Below are 23010 nucleotides of genomic sequence, written 5' to 3'. Positions count from 1 at the left end.
CCATCCAGTGCTACCCCCTGCCCTGGGCAGGGACACCTCCCACCAGACCAGGTTGCCCCAAGCCCCCTCCAACCTGGCCTTGAACCCCTCCAGGGACAGGGCAGCCACAGCTTCTCTGGGCAGCCTCACCACCCTCACAGCAAAGAATTTGTTCTTAGTATCCAATCTAAATCTCCCCTCTTTCAGTTTAAAAACGTTTCCCCTCATCCTATCACTTCTCTCCCTCATAAAGAGTCTTTCCCATGTCTCCTACAGGCCCCATTTAGGGACTGGAAGGCTGCTGTAAGGTCTCTCTGGAGCCTTCTCTTCTCCAGGCTGAACATCCCCAACTGTCTCAGCCTGTCATCATAGGAGAGATGCTCCAGCCCTCCGAGTCATCTCTTTCTCCCTAGCTGCTCTCTGGGGGTGTCTCACTAGGGCCATAGGGATCATCTTCCTTGTAGTTCTGGCCATCCATGAGGGACTCTCACTGCCCTTGCAGCGCTGAGGTCAGAGTAGTGTTGGGAGCTGCTGGTTGAGGTCATAGAATCAAGAGTGGTCAGGGTTGGAAGGAACCTCTGGAGACCATCTAGTCCAACCCCCTCCCAGAGCAGGGTCACCCAGAGCAGGTTGGAAAGGATCACATCTAGGCATGGTTTGAATGTCTCCAGAGAAGGAGACTCCACAGCTTCTCTGGGCAGCCTGTTCCAGGGCTCTGGGACCCTCAAGAAATTTTTCCTCGTGTTGAGATGCTGGGGTGGTCCCTTGCCTGCCATGGGCTGCTGACTGCTCGGTGGACTTGTGCAGGTTTCTGTGACCCTCTTTGCCTTTGCAGTTCTTCAGCGATGCCCGGGAGTCGGAGACCTACCTGCGCAACCTGCAGGACTCCATCAAAAGGAAGTATTCTTGTGACCACAATACGAGCCTGACGCGGCTGGAGGACCTGCTGCAGGACTCCATGGTGGGTTCTGCGACATCCCCACTACCCTAGGCTGGGCGACGGGTGGCCTTCTTGCTCTGGTCCAGCAGCATTGCTTTGGGGCACCTCTTGCTTCCCAGGGTAAACTGGGCTCATTTTATTCCTGCAACAACACAGTTTCATGTGTTGTGGTTTGGTTCCCCATCTCAGTCAATGTTCCACTTTTCCTTGGAGCTGCTCCATGGGTTTGTACGTGGCCATGGGGTGTAGGGTGTAATGTGGCCTGTGGTGGCCAGATCCCGGTCGTTACAGGGTCGTTGTTGATTAGTGACACTGGCCTCGGGGTGAAGAGCAGGCGGCGTGTGGTGTCTGTGCAAGCTCATAGCTTGAGATGGGGAAAAATAAAACATTTCAGCTGGTCCTTCCCCATCGGTGTCCATCATCCCGGTCTGCGTGGAGCCAGTCGTGTTCTGCTGATGGAGGTGTCACGCAGACTCGTAGGACTCTCCTGTTTCTGCTTTTGGGGTTGCTGGGAGCACAATGGGATGTGGAGAAATGCCTGCTCTTTATCAGGACCAAATCCCGTGTTAATCCATCGTGCTGTGCCGGTGGGGGGAGAGCCAGGGCTGCGGGGGGACGGGGGGCTCGGGGGCTCGGCAGTGCTGATCTCTGAGCATGTGGCCTGGCTTAGCCACGGCGTCACAGGGAGCAGGCGATGGGCGATTGTGCCCTGATCTCATTGTCCGAATTGGCCTGAAAAAAACTAAAACCAACCTAAAACCAAAACCCATGGAACCAAAGAGTCAGATGGTGTTTGGAACAGGGGACGGGGGGAGGATTTGGGCTGTGGGTTAATTGCTGAGCTGCTGGTGGAAGTGCTAGGAGGTGACATTTGAGTGTGTGGAGGAAGGTGGCTGCTTTGGCTGTGCTCTTAGGGCACACCACTGACCTCCAGCGTGTCCCCAGTGAAGCTGGGATGCTGTTACTGGGTGTTCATGACGAGTGCATCAGCTGGGCTTAGGGCTCACTGTCTTCTCTCCTGGGGGGTCCCATCCCCTCTGTCTTGGTCTTGGGGTTGTCCTGGTCTGTCCTTCGGTGCTACCAGGACAGGGAACAGCCCGCTGGGCTCCTGGGGTCCATATTTGTGAGCACTGTGGCACCAGGAGTCTGGCAGACGCCGTCTGGGGTGGGAGAGGCTCGTCCGGGCAGGTGGAGAGTGGCCACGATCTCAGGGCTGGGGCAGCTGCCCTGAGCTCAGCAATATTACTCTTTCTTACCTAATAAGTTAAAGTTGTATTTCTTCCAATCATGCTCCCTGGGACAGGCACAGGTAGTTTATTTAATCATTTTATTCTTTTCTTTTTTCTTTTATTTTTTACCATCAAATTACCCTCCACTGTTGTTAGCTCACTAACCGACCCCCAGAGTACCGAGCATGAGGGAGAACATTTTTTTGGGACCCTTTCTAAACTTTTGCAGCCAGAGCGGGCTGAGCTGCCACTAATCCCACCAGCTGCCAGTGCCGTGATCCGCACACGTCTCCGTCGGTGCTGGGGGCTGTCTGGGGGGACCTTGGCCACCAGCCCCGCACCCCCCCCCCGGGTTGTCCCCATCACCGAACCCAGCAGGGACCTGTGGCAATCCATTATGCAGCATCTTCATCCAGCTGGCAGATTTCTCCCCAAACCCAGAGACCTGTGCGATCACTCCACCACTGGCCCCTTCTCCTGAGATGTTTTATCCGCATAATTCATCCTCTCCCCATTCCAGCCATTAATTGAAACGTGCCTTCATCCTTCGCTTTAGGACAGGGAGCATGCTTCTGTGGTCTCTCCTCCAGACAACTAAATGTTCCCAGCTTTGGGTTGGAGCTTGTCCTGCTCTTGGCCCCTTACACCTCCTGAGACTTTAATTTTGGCATACACTGTGTTCTCTTTTTTTTTCCCTTTTGGAAGTAAATGCTATCTTGTCCTAGCAGCAAAAGAGCCAGAGGTGTGCATGCGGCTTTGCAGGGCGGTGGGAGTAGTAAGTGGAGAGGTCCCACCCCTGCCTGGACATGAGATATCCCATCCCATCCCTCCTCACGCTTCTTCCCATCCGTTAGGGCAAGAGGATCTTCCTGATGTGTTTTGTTCAGCCCTTGTGATCCCAGTGTAGCTCTTGCAGACCAGTGTTGGGGTTGGGGGGGTGCCGAGATGCCTGGGAGACACCTCTTCTCCCCTGCCACCAGCAACCCCTCCATCCTTCTTCATTCTGCCAGGACGAGAAGGAGCAGCTCATTCAGTCGAAGAGCTCCGTCGCCAGCCTGGTGGGACGGTCCAAAACCATCGTTCAGCTCCGGCCCAGGAACCCGGAGCATCTTGTGAAGAGCACGATCCCCATCAAGGCCGTTTGTGACTATCGGCAGATTGAGGTGAGGCCTGGAAGGGGGGTCACTTTGAAAGGGAAAGTGGGGACGAGGCAGGAGAGCGAGGCCCATGATGGTTCAGGGGGAGCTTCGTGGTGTCTGTCGATGGAGAGCAGGAACGGAGTGGGAAGACAGGAGGGAAGTAGCGCAGCTGTTTTTCCTGAAGCAGATTTCCACGTCTCAGATTTATTCTGGGCAGGAGTTAAAGTCCTTTTCCTCAAGGAGGATGGGCTTCATCAAGCCTCAGCCAAATCAGCACGTGGGTGGTGGTAGCCAGCTCCGTTCAACTTCCTCGTCCCTTCCTCTCCAGACATGAGTGTGCTGCACGCCTTGGCACTATGCCAGACTGTTGCTTGATTAAAATATATATAGCTATGTATTTGTGGAAGCCAGCTCACCCCCAGGAAGGGGGCTGGCAGCAAGGGCAGGCATGTGCTGCTGGTTTCTGATGGGTTGGGTGGTGTTGGTGCCGTTGCAGATCACCATCTGCCGGAATGACGAGTGCGTGCTGGAGGATAATTCCCAGAGGACCAAGTGGAAGGTGATCAGCCCCACCGGGAACGAGGCCATGGTGCCTTCTGTCTGCTTCCTGATCCCCCCGCCCAACAAAGAGGCCATCGAGATGGCCAACAGGTAACTTGCTGGTCTCTGCTGCCGGGGAGTCTCAGAGGTGGCACGGGAGGGGACAGATCTGGGGTGGGTGGGAATGGGAGAGGAGCTGGGGTGGAGGAACAGGAGGGGGTGGCACAGATAATTTGGGGTGAGGGAAGGAATCTATTGTTGTACAACTGCAAACTCCATCTCAGCGAGTGCTGTAGTAACTTGCAAAAGAGAAAAGGATGATTCGGGAGGAGGGATCCCTTCAGGGACCTTTGGCACTGGATGGCAGGAGCTGGGCTGGGATTGCTACCTCGATGGGCTACTGGCTGGTGGTGATGGCTGGTGGATCAACAGGGTGAGGGCTGAGCGTGCTGGGGAGGTTGGGGGCTGATCAATCCGCTCCTTCCCCTTGCAGGGTCGAACAGTTGTACCAGAAAGTGATGGCTCTCTGGCACCAGCTCCACATGAACACGAAGAGCCTCATCTCCTGGAATTACCTGCGGAAGGACATAGCCCTGGTGCAAAGCTTCAGCATGGAAAAGGTACGGTGGGAATTTCTCTGCTCTGGGGCTGTCTCGCTCGTTGTCTGGGCTTCTTTGTGTGGCTGAGGAGGAAGGGAAGTGTTAACAGGAAGACCAGAGACTGCAAGGTTGAGGAAGTCAGGGGTGCCTTGAACAGTGGGAAAACCCGAGCTTGGGGGTTCTGTGCAGAATAATTGCAGTTCTTCTCAATAAAAAGAGCATCAGCAGTTCTCTGCTGAGCTGTAGTAAGAGAGTGAGGACTTAACGTTTCATTAAGCAGTGAGCAAGGCTGGAGGGAGGCGTGAGGCTGATACAGGGGAACTCGTCTTCTCCTCTAAAGAGGAAATGCTCATTTGGCAAGTGAAGGTGATTAAGGGTGGCTTCAGGTGATGCGTAGGAAGTTGTTCCCGGTGGTCTGATGTGCTGCTTTTCCACTTGCAGCTCAGGTCCTTGGCACAAGGAGAATGCCAGCAAGCCCTGAAGAGCCTCCAGGCGCACTACGAGGACTTCCTGCAGGACAGCCGGGACTCGGAGCTCTTCTCGGTGTCGGACCGGCTGCGCCTGGAGGAGGAAGTGGAGTCTTCCAAGGAACACATCCGGCAGCTGCTGGAGTCCATGGAGAACGGTGAGCTTCAAAGGGCTGATGGATTAACCAGGAGCTGAGGGGACTCATAAACAAAGGATTTATGGGATGGCTTAGTTTTCTTTCTTTTGTTTTTCCTGAGCTAGCTAGTTGATGGTGTGAGCAGCTGCTCTCCTCCTTTCTCCATCCATTCAAAGGTTCAGCTTTTGTCCAGCGATGTTCCTGCAGAGACGGCTTGGCTTTGCCACTTCAGCTTAACTGCTGAGTCCTCTTACAAACAGTGTTGGAGATGGGTTTAGTCTGTAGGATGCATTCTGAGCATTTAATCTTTAAGAGAAGAGATGTAGTGGTCTCAGTCCCGCTCTTCAGAGCAGGGGATGGCTCCCGGCGTGACACAGCAGGACTGAGTCCCCACTAAGACCGGGGACTCCAGCTTCATCATGCGGTGTGTCCTGTGGCTGGGCTCATTATAAGCTGTGTTTGAATGAGATGATTTGATTAACTTGTTTTCCATCTGAGCAGAGACCCCGGTGCCTCAGTGTCAGCGCGACGCTGCACTTGGCTCCAGGGATCCTGGCAGGTCCTGTCTGGGGCAGGTACTGACCAGGGTTGTTTGAGCTGCTCTTTTGGTTTGTCTGTGACTTGCAGAAGACAAGGATGAGACCGTTGCCAGGACGTACCTCTCCGAGCTGAAGAATATCCGTCTGCGCCTGGAGGAGTGTGAGCAGAGGCTCGTGAGCCGGATCCAGTCCCCGAGCAGCGCCCGAGCAGATGGTGATACCATCCAGGAAAACACCATCCGCATTGCAGAGCAGGAGGTCAGTCCTGCTGCTGTGAGATGCGGAGGGGAGGGAGCTGATGGCTGCTGGGTTTTAGCATGTGCCAAAAATAGCTTTCATCTTCGCTGGGGTGAATGTGTGGGTGCGTGACTGCGTGGGGTTCAAGGGGGTCTCGCTGCACAGAAGGCAGCAGGAACCCTCTCCAGGTGGGCTCCCTGCTTCGTTTCATACCATCTCCTTTGCCAAGGGCAATCCTTTGCTTTTCCTCCGCCTGCTTGGGCTCTCCTTTCATGTTCTTTCCCTTCCTCCCGTAGCGCATGCAGGAGGATCTGCAGCGGCTGCAGTCAGACCTGAGGTTGGTCTCGGAGACGTGCTACAGCTTCCTCAACAAGGCGCCTGCAGGGCCCAGCACCCCCCACCTGCGCTCGGAGCTTGACTTGGTGGTGAACAAGATGGACCAGATGTATGGGCTGTCTTCCATCTACCTGGACAAGTGAGTTGGGACATGCCTCTGTTCCCAAGTACTCTTTTTGTATCTACCTGATTCTACTAAAGACCCTTCTTCTGGCCTCTAACACACCTCACACTATAGAATCATAGAACGTTTTGGGTTGGAAGGGACCTTAAAGCCTGTCAAGTCCCACCCCCTGCCCTGGGCAGGGACACCTCCCACCAGACCAGGTTGCTCAAAGCCCCATCCAACCCCGTCCCGCACCCCTCCAGGGATGGGGCACCCATAGCTTCTCTGGGCAACCTGGGCCAGGCTCTCACCACCCTCACACCAAACAAGTTCTTCCTGAGATCTCATCTCAATCTCCCCTCTTTTAATTCAAAAACCTTCCCCCTTGCCCTATAGCTCCCCTCCCTGATGCAGAGTCCCTCCCCAGCTTTCCTGGAGCCCCTTTAGGAACTGGAAGGGGCTTGAAGGTCTCCCCGGAGCCTTCTCTTCTCCAGGCTGAACCCCCCAACTCTCTCAGCCTGTCCTCACAGCAGAGGGGCTCCAGCCCTCGCAGTATCTCTGTGGCCTCCTCTGGCCCCGCTCCAACAGTTCCATGTCCTTCCTGGGCTGTCCTTCATCACGCTGCCTGTTTGATTTGCCAGGTTGAAGACAGTTGATGTCATTATCCGTAACACCCAAGGAGCAGAGTCTCTGGTCAAAGGGTATGAGGTCAAGCTGAGCCAAGAGGAGGCAGTTCCCGCTGACCTGGCAGCTATTCAGTCTCACCGAGCGGCGTTGCAGGTTGGTGCTGGTCCCTTCCCAAGGTGGACAAGCAGAAAACGGCCAATGCTTTGGTGTTTGTCAAGCAGGATCCTTCCCTTTCTCTGCTGAATTTGCATTCCATGCCATTTTTCTTGCCTCGGTATAGCTGCTGGGAGGATTTGGTGCTCCTTATGTGACCCCTTAGTGCTTTGTGAAGGTCAAAAAGCCACTGTGGCTTGTGCTCTCTCTTGTAGGGCACATGTGAGCACCTTGGCAGCTACATGTCCTGTTGCTGTAGGACAGGAGCTGAGCCAAACCAACTTGCTCCAACTGGGAACATGATTCCCCTCCATTTTTCACCCCCTATAATCGGCCAGTTCTTTGCAGATTAAGGAGAAAGGGAAGATAAACCCTTTCTCAGGCTGGTCACCTCCAGGCAGGAGGGCATCTTGGACTTTAAGTTGCCTTTTGCTTTCAGTGACACTGAATCAGTGCTCTCTCTTGCTGGTTTTGCAGCAATGGCTCGGGGAGGTGAAGGACAAGAGCTCTGTCTTCTCCACCTTGGAGGAGGAGATGGCGAAGGCGAAGGCGGTGGGAGAGCAGCTCTACCGTCTGCGGCAGGAGCGCAGCATCGACCTGGAGCGCTACCAGGAGAAGGGAGCCCAGCTGTGGGACCGCTGGCAGCGCGTCTGTGCCCAGATCGAGACCCGGTGAGAAGCTTCCTGCCTCCATTCACAGCTTTAACTTTCACACTTCAGCTGAGAGCCTGGATCAGGCTTCTTAGCAGCGATATTTTTCCAGCTGGGATTCCTGCCGCTGGCTGGGATATCCCTAGTAGCCTATGGTGGGATTTTACCCTCCTCTTACTTGTCTTGGTTCTTCTCTCAGCCATGCGGAGCTGGAGAGCATCCAGGAGGTGCTGAGTGATTACCGTCAGTGCCACAGTGCCCTAATCCAGTGGATCGAGGAGATCACAGTCCAGCAGGAGCTGATGAAGCCCGGGCAGGCGGAGGACAGCCGGGTGCTGTCGGAGCAGCTGAGCCAGCAAACGGTGAGGCAGGACCTTGTGATGCTGCTGCAGTGACCGTGTCCGTTCTTTTACTAAAATCTTTTCATCCGTGATCTTGAAAATACAAAAGACAGTGGGGAAGAGGCTCCAGATGTCAGCTGGGTGCCTGGGAAGTGGAGAAACTCTGCTTAGCTTGAGGTGGAGATGGGGCCTTGCATTAAAAATGGAAAAGTATAAAGGCTTTACCCGAAAAGCAAGGGATGGGGACTGAAATTCAGCTTGCTTCACCCGCAGCAGCCATCCTGACAAACGTTTTTTTTGCTATGAATTTCCTTGAAGGCTTTGGCTGCAGAAATTGAGAAAAATCAAGCCAAACTGGACCAGTGTCAGAAATTCTCCCAGCAGTACTCGGCTGCTGTCAAGGTACTGTTGTCCCGAAGTGGGGTCGCTTACCCGGGGTGCAGCTGCTGGTCCCTTCCTGCACCCTGATAAGGCTGGTGGGGGCAGAAACACCCCCAGCACAGTTTGTGTCTCCCATGCTTCATGTCTCTCCCCCCACCCTGGTTGCCGTCGCAGGACTACGAGCTGCAGCTGATGACGTACAGGGCGTTCGTCGAGTCGCAGCAGAAGTCCCCCATGAAGCGCCGGCGCATGCTCTCATCCTCGGATGCCATCACGCAGGAGGTAGGAGCGCGGCCGCCCGCCCGCCCTGGCCAGGGAGAGAGGGAGGGAGAGAGAAATCATGCCAGGGTGGGGGCATTTCTTCCACGCTGAGCAAACCGCCGAGCAGCCTCTGAAACGAGCTCCTTTCTACTGAACTCTCCTGTATAAATAAAGTTTCCACCCTCACTGTTTTTTCCAATAGCCAGAGAGGATGGCTTAGTGCTGTAAGGCACCAGGTATGAAATACCTGGACTCCTGGGAACCCCTGGGTCAAATCCAGCGGGGTCGGCTCAGCCCTTCAGCCTGTGAGGTAAATAACCGGAGCGCCATGGCAGCGTTACTGTGTGTGGATCTTTGGGATGAGACCTTTAGGGACCTGAGGTCCTGTCTGCTCCGTGTGGATATTAAAGATCCCGATAGCCCTCTTTGTCGAGAGTTGAGCATCCACCCCGGTGTCCGTGGCTGGAGTCTCCCCCTCGCTCCAGTGTTGTGCAGCATGCCGTGTGTGGCCACAACCCTCCCCGTCAGACTCGCTGCATTGCATTGTGCCCTACGGGGTCTGCGAGGTGCCTGGGGGGCTTCCCAAGTGAGAGATGGTGCCATCCCTGTCATGTACTGTAAAGTACGTCGCTCCGCATCTGCCGGTCGTGACTGATGCGCCCCGTTTCTCCCTTTCCTTTCGCAGTTCATGGATTTGCGGACTCGCTACACAGCTCTGGTGACGTTGACCACGCAGCACGTGAAGTACATCAGCGATGCTCTTCGTCGGCTGGAGGAGGAGGAGGTAAGGGTGTTGCATGGAGCTGAGCTCTGTTTGAAACGTGTAGGATCATTTCCCACACCCCCATGGACGCTGCTCCACGGTGAGGTTACATCTCAGAATCACAGAATCACAAGGGGTTGGAAGGAATCTCTGGAGATCATCTAGTCCAACCCCCTGCCAGAGCAGGTCCACCCAGAGCAGGTCACACAGGAACGTGTCCAGGCAGGGTTTGAATGTCTCCAGAGAAGGAGACTCCACCACCTCCCTGGGCAGCCTCTTCCAGGGCTCTGCTACCCTCACAGCAAAGAAGTTCCTCTTCATGTTTAGGAAGATCCTCTTATATTCAAGTTTGTGCCCATTTCCTCTTGTCCTGTCCCTGGGCACCACTGAAAAAAGACTGGCCCCATTCTCTTGACACCCTCCCTTTAAGTATTCACAAGCATTGATCAGATCCCCCCTCAGCCTTCTTTTCTCCAGACTAAAAAGACCCAAGTCCCTCAACCTGTCCTCGTAAAGGAGATGCTCCAGGCCCCTCATCATCTTTGTAGCCTCGGCTGTCCCCTCTCCAGCAGTTCCCTGTCCTTTTTGGGGGGGTTGCTCCTGAGAACTTCTCCCCCTTGATGAAATCTGGGACCCTGTTGACGTGTTTATCTTCCTCCCACCTCTCTCTGCAGAAAGTGGTGGAGGAGGAGAAGCAGGAGCATGTGGACAAGGTGAAGGAGCTCCTGGTCTGGGCCCTGAGCGTGAAGCAGAGCGTGCAAGGCAGGACGGCTGCTGCCGGGAGCAGAGAGCTGGGCGACATCGAGAAATCCATCTCGGAGCAGCAGGTGAACTGGGGGCAACCCTCAGGCAGTTTGTTTACTTCTGCTCTTTTTCCACAGCTGAATTAAGCTTCTTTCTTTCTTTTTTTTCTCCCCCGACAGGCCCTGAATGAGGAGCTGGCTGCCAAGAAGGAACAGATCTCTGAGGCCATCAAAACTTCACAAATCTTCCTGGCGAAACACAGCCACAAGTGAGTGGGAGGAGGGGACGGGCAGGGGGAGCAGTGGGGGGAGATGAGTTACCTTAGAGGCAGCACTGGGGCATGCCTGGGGTCCAGTGGCCCACTCCTGTTAAAAACAGTGATGAAAAGTGTCTTTTTTTGTCTCATCTGCAACGAGCTGTGAAACATGCAACCCGTTTGTGCTGCTGGGGCAATATTAACCCCCTTCAGCAGTGATCCAGCCCTGTATATTTGGGGATCGGGGAGTCACAACGCCGGTTTGCTGAGCACAGTTTCCCTTGCTGGGTTTAGCAGAGCCGGGCAAGTGGGAAGAGGGGACTCGTGGTGGCTTTGGCCTTTTCCTTCCCCAGAAGAGCACAGGAATTCTGTGGAGCTGGGAGCTGGTTTGTGCACTTTGCCTGAGAGCTTTCCCCTTCCCCGCGCAGGCTTTCCCATCCGGAGAAGGAACAGATTTCTGCTCAGATCGGTGATCTGAAGGAGACCTACCAGGCGCTCTGCAGCGACTCCACGGAGCAGCTCCAGCAGCTCCAGAGCCAGCTGGCTCAGGAGACAGAGCACAAGGTACTGGTTCCCACTCAGTCCCGTGGCTGCACAGACACAGGGACCTCCTCAGGGTGTGGAGAAGGTTTTCCTTGGTTGTATGTCTCATGGCCACCAGCCGCTCACAGCCCATCGACTTTCTTACTTGCATGTGGTCACCTTCCCTTCTCTTCCATCCATGTGTCACCCAGAGCATCCAGGCTGGGGTGGTCTCTGGAGGCCAAGCAGGAGCCTTCAGGGTTAGCGGGAGAGTTGTCCTTGGCAATGGTTGTCATCAGAGCTCTGCCCTGGGCACCAGGGTTGGCTTGTTGACATGGTGGGCAAGGAGGTAGATGGACTTCTGTCCTAGAAACGGTCCCCTTAGCAAATCTGTGCCCTCTGAGGAAGGTCCTCTTGGTGCTTTAACCACAGAGGGCTCCATCTCACAGGCTTCCTGCGTGCAGGAGACACGAGGAGGTGGGTTTCTGCAGATGGGCGTTTGCCCTTGAGGTCTGGTGTATCTCAGGGTCTGGCAAGAGGTTTGGCTCAGCTCTGGCTGAATGAAGATGCCCTCCCCAGTGGAAGGCGACCGCATCGCCCAGGCCCTCAGGTGACCCAGGAGACCTTCAGGGCCCGTAGCTGGTCCCATTCCCTGTTCACATCCACCAGTGCTCCCATCGGTCCCCCGCCTTGTGTCGCTGGGTAGGGAGGGCTGAAAGCACATCTGTATTGCCTCTGTTATGAGCTGTCTTTGGTCATTCACAGATATACGTGTACGTGTTATATCAATGTATATACATGTGTCGATGGATATATTTGTGTGTTTGCTTGCTGGCTCCCTGTACTCTGAAGCAACAGCCCGCTCAGATCTGGACATGTGACATTGGTTTTGGCTCTTGGGTCCGTGAGTGAAGCCCTGTTCGAGCCGCTCACGGGGAGAGGGCGACAGGGCTGCTTGTTTGAAATCTGCCTGTCCAGCTTTCACCTGAACATATGGTGTCTCTCCAAATTGGACTTCGTAGCACATGTCTCAGAGCAGTAAATGCTTTCTCTTGCGAGCCTGTTAGCCCTCTTGCTGGCAGCAGAAAGCTTTCGGTGAGCAAACCGGCTCGTTAGCGGCTGCTGAGCCATCACGGCTTCGATGATACTTCTTTTGCTGCTGCCAGGAGAGCAGCTGAGAGCAGCCTGCCCGTGGAAAGGATGTTTTTTCCTTTCCCTTTTCCTCCCTCCTGGGCAGGAAAATGAGAAAAGCCTTCTCTGGGGCGTGCCGGGCTGTTTTTGTGCAGCATGAGCGCGCTTTGGGGCTGGGGCTAGGACAGTTTTCACTCACGCTCTCGATGAAGCCCAGAAAAGAAAACAAGAGGTGGCAGTGGGGCTTCGTGTAGATCCCCATCTACGAGATGATCTCGTGTGGTGCAGTTGCTTCACTGTAGAGGGAGCATGAGGAACTCTTTAACATTTGCTTGCTGGAAACATCCAACTGTCAGAGAGAAGTTATAAAAGACAAAAATGCAAAGCAGAACGCGCTAAATTGAGCATGATGTGTCCCTGTACAGTTTGTGTTTCATGTCAACTGTTTTTAAGATTAACTGACATCCTTGCTTACAAGTTTTAACTAACCCTCCGGGATTTAAACAAACCAAACACGCAAAGTGAAAGAGGACGACCTGTGTTGGGGGGGTTCTTTTTTGCAAACAAAACAGTCGCATGCTGGACGCTAACACCAAGCTTTACACTGTGTGTGATACGGCTGAACTGCTCCATAAGGCTCTGTCTTTAACTGCTCAAGGCACACCCTGCAACTCGGGTAAGTAAAAGCCTTTTACACCCCAACCCCCCCCACCTCCTTCCCTCTCATCTCCTTTTTTTTTATCTTCTTCTTTTTTCTGCCCTTCCTCTTCTGTCTTTCCACGGCTTGTTCATCTCTGAACGTGCATGCCTGAGGCTGGTGGTGGTGGTGGAGAGCATAGGTTTTTCCAGCAGAAGGCAGTGGGGGAGACCTGCAGACCAGCGTGGTGGAGGCTGCATCTTCTGCTGGGCTTGAAACCGAGCTGTGCCACCGCCACAAACACCCCCAGCCGTGCTGTTAGTCTCACTGATTGAAAAAAAAAATAATCTGAAGGTCTTGGGGATGCAAAAGGAATTAATTCCACAATCCAGATTCCCTTCTCCTTGTCTCCACAAAATTCTTCTAGTGCTCAGGCCAACCTTATACCCAACTGATGGGACTGGGAGAAGCCCAGACATCCAAAGATATTTGTGTTTTGGACATCCAAAGAGCCATTACTCTTTATCCTCTTAATTATTACCCTACCTCTGGGGTTACCAGCAAGAAGAGAACTGTTTGGTCCAGAAACACCAAAGTAAATGATCTGTTCCCAGTCTGCTGGGAGGCTGCCCAGGGAGGTGGTGGAGTCTCCTTCTCTGGAGACATTCAAACCCCACCCCGACACATTCCTGTGTGACCTGCTCTGGGTGGACCTGCTTTGGCAGGGGGTTGGACTAGATGATCTCCAGACGTCCCTTCCAACCCCATGTGATTCTGTGATTCTGTCACTGTTTCCATGCCGGGACCTCCGACTTCTTAGGTTTCTCCCCTGTTTGAAGAGCACGGTGACTCGGAGGTGCCGCTCGGGGCGGAGCGGGTGCCGGTGGCCGTGCTCAGGGGCTGCCCCGCATGCAGCGCTCCTGTCCTAACGCATGGCCGCTCCGGGTGGCTGGGGAGCTGCTCCATGGCATGGGGCCCTGCGGTGTCCACTGGCTCTCCTGGCACTTGAGATCTGCTTGGGGAAGTGCAGGATGTAAAGCATGGCAGGAGTCAGGGTGGGAACTGCACTGGGAGAGGTTCCTAAATACCCTGAAGTGGATGTTTTGGGGGTATTTTTTTCTCCTCTGAGTACATAGTGGGATTTGTGTTGTCTTTACTTCTTGGAGTTGCTGAACAGCTTTGGTGTGCTTGTTGGTCTCCTTCCCTCTGTTTCTCCGTGGAGCACTAGAATCACTCCTGGGTTTTGCTGCTTGGCGCTTTGCTGCGTTACTGCCGGTGGATGTCGGGAGCATCTTGGTGCTGCCCTGGGTGATGGACTAGAGCATTAGAACTTGCTGGCAATGTGCAAGCTAGCAAAGGCACCGATTTGCGTGCTGTGATGCCTTTGGAGTTGCATTTCAAACACTTTGGGACTCACTTTCTAGAGCCTGTTTAGGGTTTTTAAGCTTTTTTTTTTTTTTGAAACTGAGACCTCCCTGGGCCTCACACCATCTGAGTGCTGACAACTCTCAAGTTTCATCTAATTCTTTTCCTTCTCTTTCTGTTCTAGGGCAGCGAAGCAGTGGCAGGAGTGATCGATCTTGGCACAGTAGAGATATTTCCTGTGTTTGGTGCCATGCAGAGAGGTCTTATAGATCAGGACACTGGCCTCGTCCTCCTGGAGGCCCAGGTTATCACATCTGACTTAGTTGTTCCAGAGACCAATGAGAAACTCTCCTTGGAGAAAGCTCTGGCAAGAAACGTCATCGATCTCAGGACGTTCCAGGTGCTGCAGGAGTTGAAGGATGCTCTCCACCGGGTGGAAGAAGTCAGATGTGAAGGGAGGCAGCTCCTACCCGTCGTTGCTGCAATGGAAGAGGGGAGGATCAGTGAGACTGTTGGGCTAAAGATCCTCAAAGCTGAGCTTGTCACTGGGGGCCTTAAAGCCCAGCAGGGCAGAATCAGCATGGAGACAGCGATGCAGGAAAGGCTCCTAACCCCCCAGCTTTATTCCAGGCTTCTCTCTCAGCTGGAGAGCAGCAAGGAGTTGATTGACCCCAACACGGCTGAGAAAATCAGTCTGCCTGAGCTCATGCACCGATGCATCCTCCACCAAGAGACTGGGCTGAGGCTGCTCCCAGTCAAGCAGCTGGCGGGGGGGATGGTGAGCTTGACATCAGGCCAAAAAGTCAGCATTTTCCGTGCTGTCCAGGAAGGGCTGATAGACAGGCAGGTAACGGTCAGGTTGCTGGAAGCCCAGCTCTTTGCTGGTGGGATTGTTGACCCCAGGACAGGGCACAGGCTGACTGTGGATGAGGCTGTGAGACATAATTTAATTGACCAGGATTTGGCCTGCACACTTCTTATCCGGCAGCTTCAGACGGGTGGCATCATCGACACCGTCACGGGAGAGAGACTGACCATTGATGAAGCTGTAAGGAAAGAATTGGTAGCACCAAGGATTGCACTGGTGGTCTTGGAATCCCTCTGGTCCTTCATGGGGCTCCTGTGGCCAGAGACGGGGGAGATAGTCCCGGTTGCAGATGCTTTAGAGCAAGGAGTCCTGTCTACAGAGATGGTTTACAAGATTCTCAGCAAGAGGCAACTCATTAATGCTGTCTTTATACCAGAAACCACTGAGGTGATGTCCTGGAAGAAAGCAGTTGAACATGGCATCTTAGAGAGAGATGTGGCCAAGAAGCTGCAGTCAACGGTCATATCTGACATCATGGCCAGCGTGCAGCTCGCTGGCTCTCCAAGCAGAAGCAGGCACAGCCAGAGCTCTGCTGGAAGGAGTCCCACAAGTCACAAAGAGCAAAGTGACCCTCTGCTGAGGAGTGAGGATGAAAGGCTGATGTTCCACTTGATGACCCACAGCTACATCAACATCCATGATGGCCAGAAGCTGCTCTTAGTAGATGGAGAGCTGAACAATCTCACTAAAGCCCTCATCCAAGTGCAGGAAAATGGATCCAGTGCGCATGTGTTGGAAGAGACCGAAGACTTTGAGGAGGCAAAGGCAGATGCAGCTCTTGAAAGAGAGCCTTGCAATGGCTTGGCTTTGCAGCAGCTTGAGTTTCAGTTTGCTCCTTCAAATGAAGAAAGCAAAAAGGTCCTACCACCCAGAGCTGCTTTGGAGAATGGGGAGGTGGTGATGGGACCCAAAACCCTTCTGTTAGAGGATGAAGAGGATATCCTGCTCATGGAGGAGCAAAAGCAGATTTACGCCGAACAGGCTGTCATCAAGAGTGAAAGTGATGCTGAGCTTGGGAGACAGCAAGCTGCCTCTACAAGCAAGGCAAAACTTGAGGTAAAATTATCAATGCTGGGACGTCCCAGTGACCTTGACAGTGGACGGAGAGAAACAGAGGAAATGATGATTGGGGCAGAAGAAGAGTCCAAGCTTGCTACAGTAGATGGGATGGAAAGCATTGAAGATCAGAAGAGGGCATTGGGAAGTGGGACAGTTGTGGTGAAAAGCGAAATCTGCATCTCAATGGGTGTTTCAGAAAGCAGAGAGAGTCTGGAAGTCATGGCAGAGAGGTCTAAGGGTGTGGAGGAACCTGAACTAGAGGCAGAAGATGTCAGGGAGATTTATTTGCCGAATGAGGAAGGAGTTGAGAATGGCATGCTGGGAGGAGAGGAGATTGGACTCCCTGAAAATGGAGAGGAAGGAGAAGTAGAGAGACAAAGCGAAAGCATTGAAAGTGTATTGGAAGTGCAAGAAGGAGAAGGGGAAGAAGTATTAGATGATGAGAGTGTTGATGGCACATGCCTGCCAGCCCCTGCAGAGCAGGAAGCTGAGGACACTTTGGAAATGCTGTTGATGCAGCTCCAAAGTGGTGGCATCATCCATGAGCAGACAGGGAAGAGACTTCTTCTCAATGAAGCAGTAGCCCACGGAGTGGTTCCCAGCCACACAGCTGTGAAACTAATGGAGAAAATGAAGATGTTCAGTGGTTTCTTTGACTCGCATACATGCGAATCATTAACCACCGAGGATGTTATTGAAGAAGGTCTGATGGACGAGAACCTTCTCCAGAAGGTACTTGCATCTGACAAAGCGATAAGTGGCGTTCTTGACCCAGGCAACAACTTTGTCTACTCTATCAAGGATGCCGCTGCAGTTGGCCTTCTGGATAAGGAAACGGCAATGAGGATCTTGGAAGGGCAAGTGGTTACTGGGGGGATTGTTGACTTGAAACGTGGCAAAAAAGTATCGGTCACTTTGGCTTCAAATCTGGGCCTCATAGAGCCAACAAGTCAGAAAGAGCTGGTCAAGCTGGAGAAGGCTTCCAAAGGGAAAGGCACTGATGAGGTGACCCGGCAGAAGCTCATTAGCTTACAGGCTGAGACCAGCGGAATCATGGACCCTAAAACCAAGCAGCCTTTGACTGTTGCAGAGTCTGTTGAAAAAGGGCTCCTGAAAAAGGAAAAAGCTTTTCAGCTCCTGACCAGGCAGGTCGCTGAGGGAGGAATCATCCATCACGTGTCTGGAATGAGGCTTTCGGTAAACGATGCCATGAAACATGGTTTGATCGATCCAGATTTGTGCAAGGAACTCCGGAAAGCTGAAAGCGTGTGTCTGCAGGACTATGTTCATCCAGTTACAAAGGAGAAACTGCCCTTGCCCCAGGCGGTATCGTTAGGGCTCGTTAGTCCTGACTTCCAGAGGGAAGTGCAAGAAATCCAGGCTGGGAGTGGAAGCATTTTTGATCCTGCTTCTGGCCAGAGACTTGCACTGTGTCAAGCGGTGAAGCAGGGCTTGCTGCCCGAGCAGATCATGGAGAAAGCCCTGTCATCTTCAGAAATGAAAGAAGGAATTGTAGATCCTGAGACCTGCATGATCGTTCCCTACTTGGAGTTCATGAAGAAGTGCAAAATTGACATAGAGTCTGGCCAGCGGTACCTGGAGGTCCATCCCTTCAGAGCCATCAAGGATGAGGTGACGGGGAGCAAGCTCACGTGCGCCGAGGCGGTGAGGCTGGGCAAGGTGGACCTTTTGCCCACGCTGCGGTTGCTGCAGGCTCAGGCGGACAGCGGGGGGGTCGTGGAGGGTAGTGTCAGCCAGAGGCTCTCCCTGAGGGCTGCGGTGGAGCAAGGGCTGCTGGACGAGGAGATGGCCAAACTCATCGCCGCCAACCAGATGAGGAGCGGGGGAATTGTTGATGCTGGCAGTGGGAAAAGATTGACCTTGAAGGAAGCTGTTGAAAAAGAACTGGTTAGCCAAAAATTAGCTGCCAGTCTTCAGGGGGCAAAAATGGGTGAAGACAAATATGGTTCTGAGGTCTGCCAAGTAGATAAACCCCACCTTTCCCAGGAAAAAATGGAAACAATATCTCCAAAAGAGGAAGGTGTCATCATCTCTACCAGAGCTAAGAAGTCTGATGGTGCTGAGCACAAAGCTGGATCTGAAGCCGTGAGCTACAACGTGGCTGGAGGTACAGCCACCACCACCAAGAGATCTCCAGTGACACCAACAGAAGGGAAGTCAAAGCCTCAGGAAACTTCAGAGGATGGTGTAACACTTCATCCCCAAGAAAAGGTCGAAGTGACTCCAGAATACTCCTTGGAATTAAGTGCAGCATCTCCCCCTGAAAAGATGGTGGTAGTAAGGGCTGTGGGAAAAGGGATGGCAAAAAGCAGCTTCCCAGTGGGAGCAGCCTCAGGGAAGGAATTGAGGAGAGAAGAAGTAGATCAAGGGACAGAGAAAGTAGAGGGATTGGAGAAAGAGCAGTCGCTGTTGGACACAGAGACGCTTCACAGAGTGGAGGACAGCGAGGAGAGGAGGAGGAAGAGAGGGTTTGTAAGTGCAGAGGGAGTTGTGGGAGGTGAAGAAGGTGTAGTGGTGGCTTCTGAGCAAGGAGAGCAAGCGGGCAGCCTGGAGGGGGTAACATCAGCAGCCCTGAGCAAATCTGTTACTGTGGGTCAAGGGGAGGGAGAGATGGGTCCTACCAAGTCTGGAGAAGCCCCTGGGACTGGCATCCCTGTGGAGCCTGCAGGAGACAAGCTGGTGGGTAAAAGATCTGTCAAGCACATTGAGGGAGAAACCCCGAGACTGGGTGCAGAAGGTCCAGTCAATCAAGAACAAACAAGTGAAACAGAGCTAAAACCTACCCAAAAACGGAAAAGCAAAAAGAAGAAAGCAAAGCAGACAGGAATCCCCGGAGACAGCGCTCAGCCCGAGAAACCTTCTGTGGAAAAGCAGTCCCTTCCTTGTCCGATTTCCAAAGAAATTCCTGGGATGAAGGAGGAGGGGGACTTCGTCTCAGGCATGCCAGAACCAGAACGTGAAACCACCACCAAGATCAGTGCTGGGTTGGCAGGAGACACAGCCCAGCACAGGGGAAGCAGCAGCCATGAAGAAGAAAAGAAAACAATTTCAGAGAAAGAGAAAGAAAAGCTCGCTGGGGGTCAAGTGTCCCCTGTTCCCCCAGGACAAGGGGAAGCTCGAGAGGTGCCAAAAGGTGGCATCAGAAATGGTCACGATTCCTCGGTGGCATTTAGCCTGGAGGAGAGGATGACCCAGGAAAGCACCAAGGTGGAAACCACCAGTGATGTGCCCAGCACAGCCCCTGCAGCAGGTGAACTGCCCCATGAGTTAATTATCAGAGAGGAACCCAGAGTAGTTCAGGAAACCTCTGAAGTCCTTGAGCTTAGAGAAAAGACACAGGAAACGGCGGAGACTGGCACAGACCAAGCTCCTGTTCCTCCAAAATCCCAAGGAGAAACATCCCAGGAGAGGACCAGGCAGCCGGGTCCGGGTGATCGTGGCTTGCTGTTGCCTGTGATAGTGGAGGGAGAGCTGCTGGAAACCTCCAGGGAATCCACGAGACCAGCCCAGGTAAATTGATGCGTTTTTTTGCTATTTCAACCTATTTTGATGAGCTATTTGTGCATGTTTGATGTTAAGTCTGTCCTTGGCACAGGGGACAGCCAGATTTGAGCCTGATGCTGCAATGGATTTGACAAAGGACCCAGTGATGTACGACTGAAAACACTCAAGGCTTTAGTTGTGGTTTCTTTTTGCAAGAGCATTACTTATAAATGACTAATAAGTGGGACTCTTTTTTGGCACTTTTACTGTAACACCAATGATCTCTTGCCATTTATAAGCTTATGTTGGAAAAAGAGCCACATGTTTTATTTTCCCTGTCGTAAATCTTGTAGATAAGGCTGGCAAGTGGAAAGTCCCTGAAACGGGATGTTATTAACAGATTTCTTCTTTGAAAAAAAAAAAAAAGCATATAATCCTTTGTTTTCTTTTCTGTCTAAACCTGAGGTTTTGTTTTACTCTTTGGTCCTGTAGATCATGTTCAGCAAGAAGATGTGCCTGGAGCACGACGAGAAGCTGATATCGTATCTCTCCATGCTCCGGGATATCGAGATGAGGATCAAGCGGGTGCAGCCAGCGGCGCAGAACTTGGCAGCCCTGCAGGACCTGCTGCAGCAGGCAGAGGTGAGGGAGCCCTGGCCAGGCTTTGCAGGGGAAACAGAGCTCCTCTCTCCTCTCCCCAGCTCCATCCACAGCCCTTGCACCTCCTCCCTGCTTCTGGGAGCCAGCCAGGGAGGTCAGACTTAAGTTTTAAAGGCATTTATATGCAAACCCCGTCCCTCCCCACTCTGGCACTGCCTCTGGCTCACCTTCTCCTCCCTGCTTAGACAATAACCTGAGCGTGGCTGAAATGAGTTTTACAGCCTGGAGGCAGTGCAAGTGCCGGCTGGAGGACGGTGATGAATCTTTCCAGGAGATAAACGCAGGGCTCGGAGCTGGGTCTCCAAAACCTTTTGGCAGCGGGAAGATGAAGTCACCCTATCTCAGACATAACGATGCTGTCTTGCCTCAGGCCCTGGGCGCTGAGCTGCAGGAGCTGAGCTTCCCAGTGAATCAGGAGTTGGACGCCGTGAAGTGGATCGTGGCCAACCCCCCCGAAGAAGTCCCTGAGCAATTACTGAAGGCTTTGGAGAAGGATGCCAAGAACCTCCAGAAGTCTCTGAGCTCTGCGAGTGATGTCCTGGAGTCCCGGCTGCAAAACCTTCGCGGGGCAGCAGAAAGCGAAAAGGTAGAGCTGGCAACTGTCCCCACTGCCCCCCACCCCGAGCATCCCAACGCTCCTTCCCTGGGAGCATTTAAATGACGCGCTTCTGGTTTTCAGGCTAAAATCCTGGCACATCATGAAACTCTCCAGGGCAAACTCCAGGAGCTGCTGAGCTGGGTCTCGGGCACCGCAGAGTCGCTGGACAGCAGTGATTACCACCAGACAACCGATGCCAACAGCTTGAGCCGCTGCCTCCAGCACTACAAGGTAACCATGGCAATGCCCCTAATCCCACTGGCTGATGAAGTTGCCGTCCCCTGCGCGGAGGAGAAGCTTTTAATCCTGCTTCCCTCCTGGAGCCTACCAAGGGTTTGCCCTTATCCTTGTGTTGCAGAAGGAGCAATGATACTGTATTTGCTCCAAAGTCATTTGTTTCCACAATACACAAACCCTCTGCTTTGGCCCTTTGGGGAACATGCTTCAACGCAGGTGTGTGGTTGCTGAGCGACCTGGAGGGGTTCCCTTGAGGCTCTGAGATGCTGAGGAGGGAGCTGCTTCCTCCATGGGAGCTCTGAGAGCCCCCTCCATCACACCCGTCCCGGTCTCCATCGACTGTACGAGGAGCCTTCCACATTTATTCATGTTTTACCAATAACTCTCAAGATTTGGTCAGTTCAGCATCTCCTATTTGCTGGTTGCACCTTGGCGTTGAAGTCAGGGGATGAAAGGCTTTGATGATGGCACATGGAGTCACCAAGGACTGGAGAGGGCTGGGTCATCTTCAGGGTTGCCTTCAGACCCAAAGGCAGCCCAGCACACAAGGTCCAAGCAGCCTCCTGGTGTGGTGCTGGAGGCCTCCTGCAGAGGAGCATTGAAAAATCACTGCGGTGAGATGCTGTCACCTCGACGCTGAGTTTGCTTTTGGGATGATTTGGAGTTTCTGAAGTGTATTGTTCTGGTGACAAAGCTTGTCCACATGTCCCATCTGAAGGTGGCAGTGCAGGATGGTGCTGGCTGCAGCGTCATTTCGCCTGACAGGTCTTTTCTCTCCTGTTCAGGAGCTGAAGGAGCCCCTCACAGACACCAAGTCTCAGCTCGATGCCACTGCCTTCGACATCCAGTTCCTTATCTCAGAGCACGCCCAGGACTTGACCCCTCAGCAGAGCAGGCAGCTGCTGAGGCTGCTCAATGAGCTGCAAAAGGCTTTCCGGGACCTGTCGGAGCGTGTGACGGCGCGGGTGGAGGTCCTGCAGGTCTGTCTCCAGCAAGTGGAGCAGACGGATCAGGTGAAGGTTGGGAAACATCTGCTTCCTGGCTGCAGTTTGCTCGCTGAAGCGCTTCCCGGCCACAAGAACGTGCGCTGAGACACCTCCTAGTTGGGATTTCATGTGCATGCCACTTGCAGTTTATGACTTTTCATTGCACATCATGAGCTTCCTCTAAAGTCTGTCTTCTTCCTACCACGTAACTCCCTGGCGGAAAGTCACTTTCCTCCCCAAAAGATGGGAGCCCTGCCTGGGCAGCCCCCCTGCTAGACATCGAGTTGCTTTGGGCTGGGTGGAATAAACCCCAGTCTCTGTAACCCCCCCAGAAAACCGCTGTGCTGTGGAGCCACCACAGACACCTGGCACTTTTAATGTCATATTTACACTGCACAAGTCAGGTATCGCTGTCCCAGAGAAGCAGCTGATGGTGTGGAGGCAGCTGCCAAAGCAAGTCCTCAGGTCTCCACCTGTCACTGCATGGATCCTCCTATTCAAGACAGGATTAATGTGGTTTTTTTTATTAACAATTGCTCTCTGTAACTCTTGCCTGTCCTCTCTGGAGTGTGTGTGTGTGTATATTAACCAGTTTGCTTTGCTTTTTCAGATTGAGTGTGCGCCCATCCTAACCCAGGAAGAACTCGCTTTGCAGCTGAAGAGCTCTTAAGAAGGCTCTTTCAATTTGCTTCTGTTTATCTTATGACTGGGAGAAACAAGCACAGTGTTTTGCCAAAAAAAGTTTGTACATCACCCTTGCTGAAATGCCCAGTGAAACTCAAAAACCTGTCTCTCCCCTGGGAAAGGGGAGCGGGAACGTTGCAGGGACTCTCGGGTCACATCATGCTCAATTGCTCAAACAGGCGCTTCTGTTATTGTGCTCTGGCAGCAGAACGGAGGAGCTGGATCAGCTACAGAAAGGCTTTTTCTCTCCTGGGCTCCCCTCTCCAACCCCAGGCCCAAAAAACCAGCCTGCTTAGGTTGGTTGGGGCTCCACCGTGGTGCTGCCTGACCTCAGG

The 23010-nt window shown here is 53.3% G+C and overlaps 1 protein-coding gene across 1 annotated transcript in view; it reads left to right on the top strand.

Annotated features, from left to right (window-relative positions):
* The window catches only part of MACF1 (microtubule-actin crosslinking factor 1), a 151878-nt gene that overhangs the window by 56851 nt on the left and 72017 nt on the right, over positions 1-23010 (top strand). The window contains exons 21-40 of the mRNA XM_014946473.1: positions 3159-3311; positions 3784-3938; positions 4321-4447; positions 4868-5051; positions 5658-5827; positions 6103-6281; positions 6890-7028; positions 7506-7699; positions 7878-8040; positions 8338-8421; positions 8575-8682; positions 9347-9445; positions 10099-10251; positions 10348-10436; positions 10853-10988; positions 14264-19537; positions 20003-20152; positions 20541-20756; positions 20850-20999; positions 21791-22024. Of these exons, the coding sequence (XP_014801959.1) occupies positions 3159-3311; positions 3784-3938; positions 4321-4447; positions 4868-5051; positions 5658-5827; positions 6103-6281; positions 6890-7028; positions 7506-7699; positions 7878-8040; positions 8338-8421; positions 8575-8682; positions 9347-9445; positions 10099-10251; positions 10348-10436; positions 10853-10988; positions 14264-19537; positions 20003-20152; positions 20541-20756; positions 20850-20999; positions 21791-22024 (8157 nt within the window). The remainder of the gene's footprint in view (positions 1-3158; positions 3312-3783; positions 3939-4320; positions 4448-4867; positions 5052-5657; positions 5828-6102; positions 6282-6889; positions 7029-7505; positions 7700-7877; positions 8041-8337; positions 8422-8574; positions 8683-9346; positions 9446-10098; positions 10252-10347; positions 10437-10852; positions 10989-14263; positions 19538-20002; positions 20153-20540; positions 20757-20849; positions 21000-21790; positions 22025-23010) is intronic.

The sequence above is a fragment of the Calidris pugnax genome, unplaced genomic scaffold (assembly GCF_001431845.1).
Source record: "Calidris pugnax isolate Ruff unplaced genomic scaffold, ASM143184v1 scaffold113, whole genome shotgun sequence".
NCBI lineage: Eukaryota > Metazoa > Chordata > Aves > Charadriiformes > Scolopacidae > Calidris > Calidris pugnax.
Note: the sequence above shows the minus strand (reverse complement) of the source record. Positions and strands in the feature narration are given on the sequence as shown.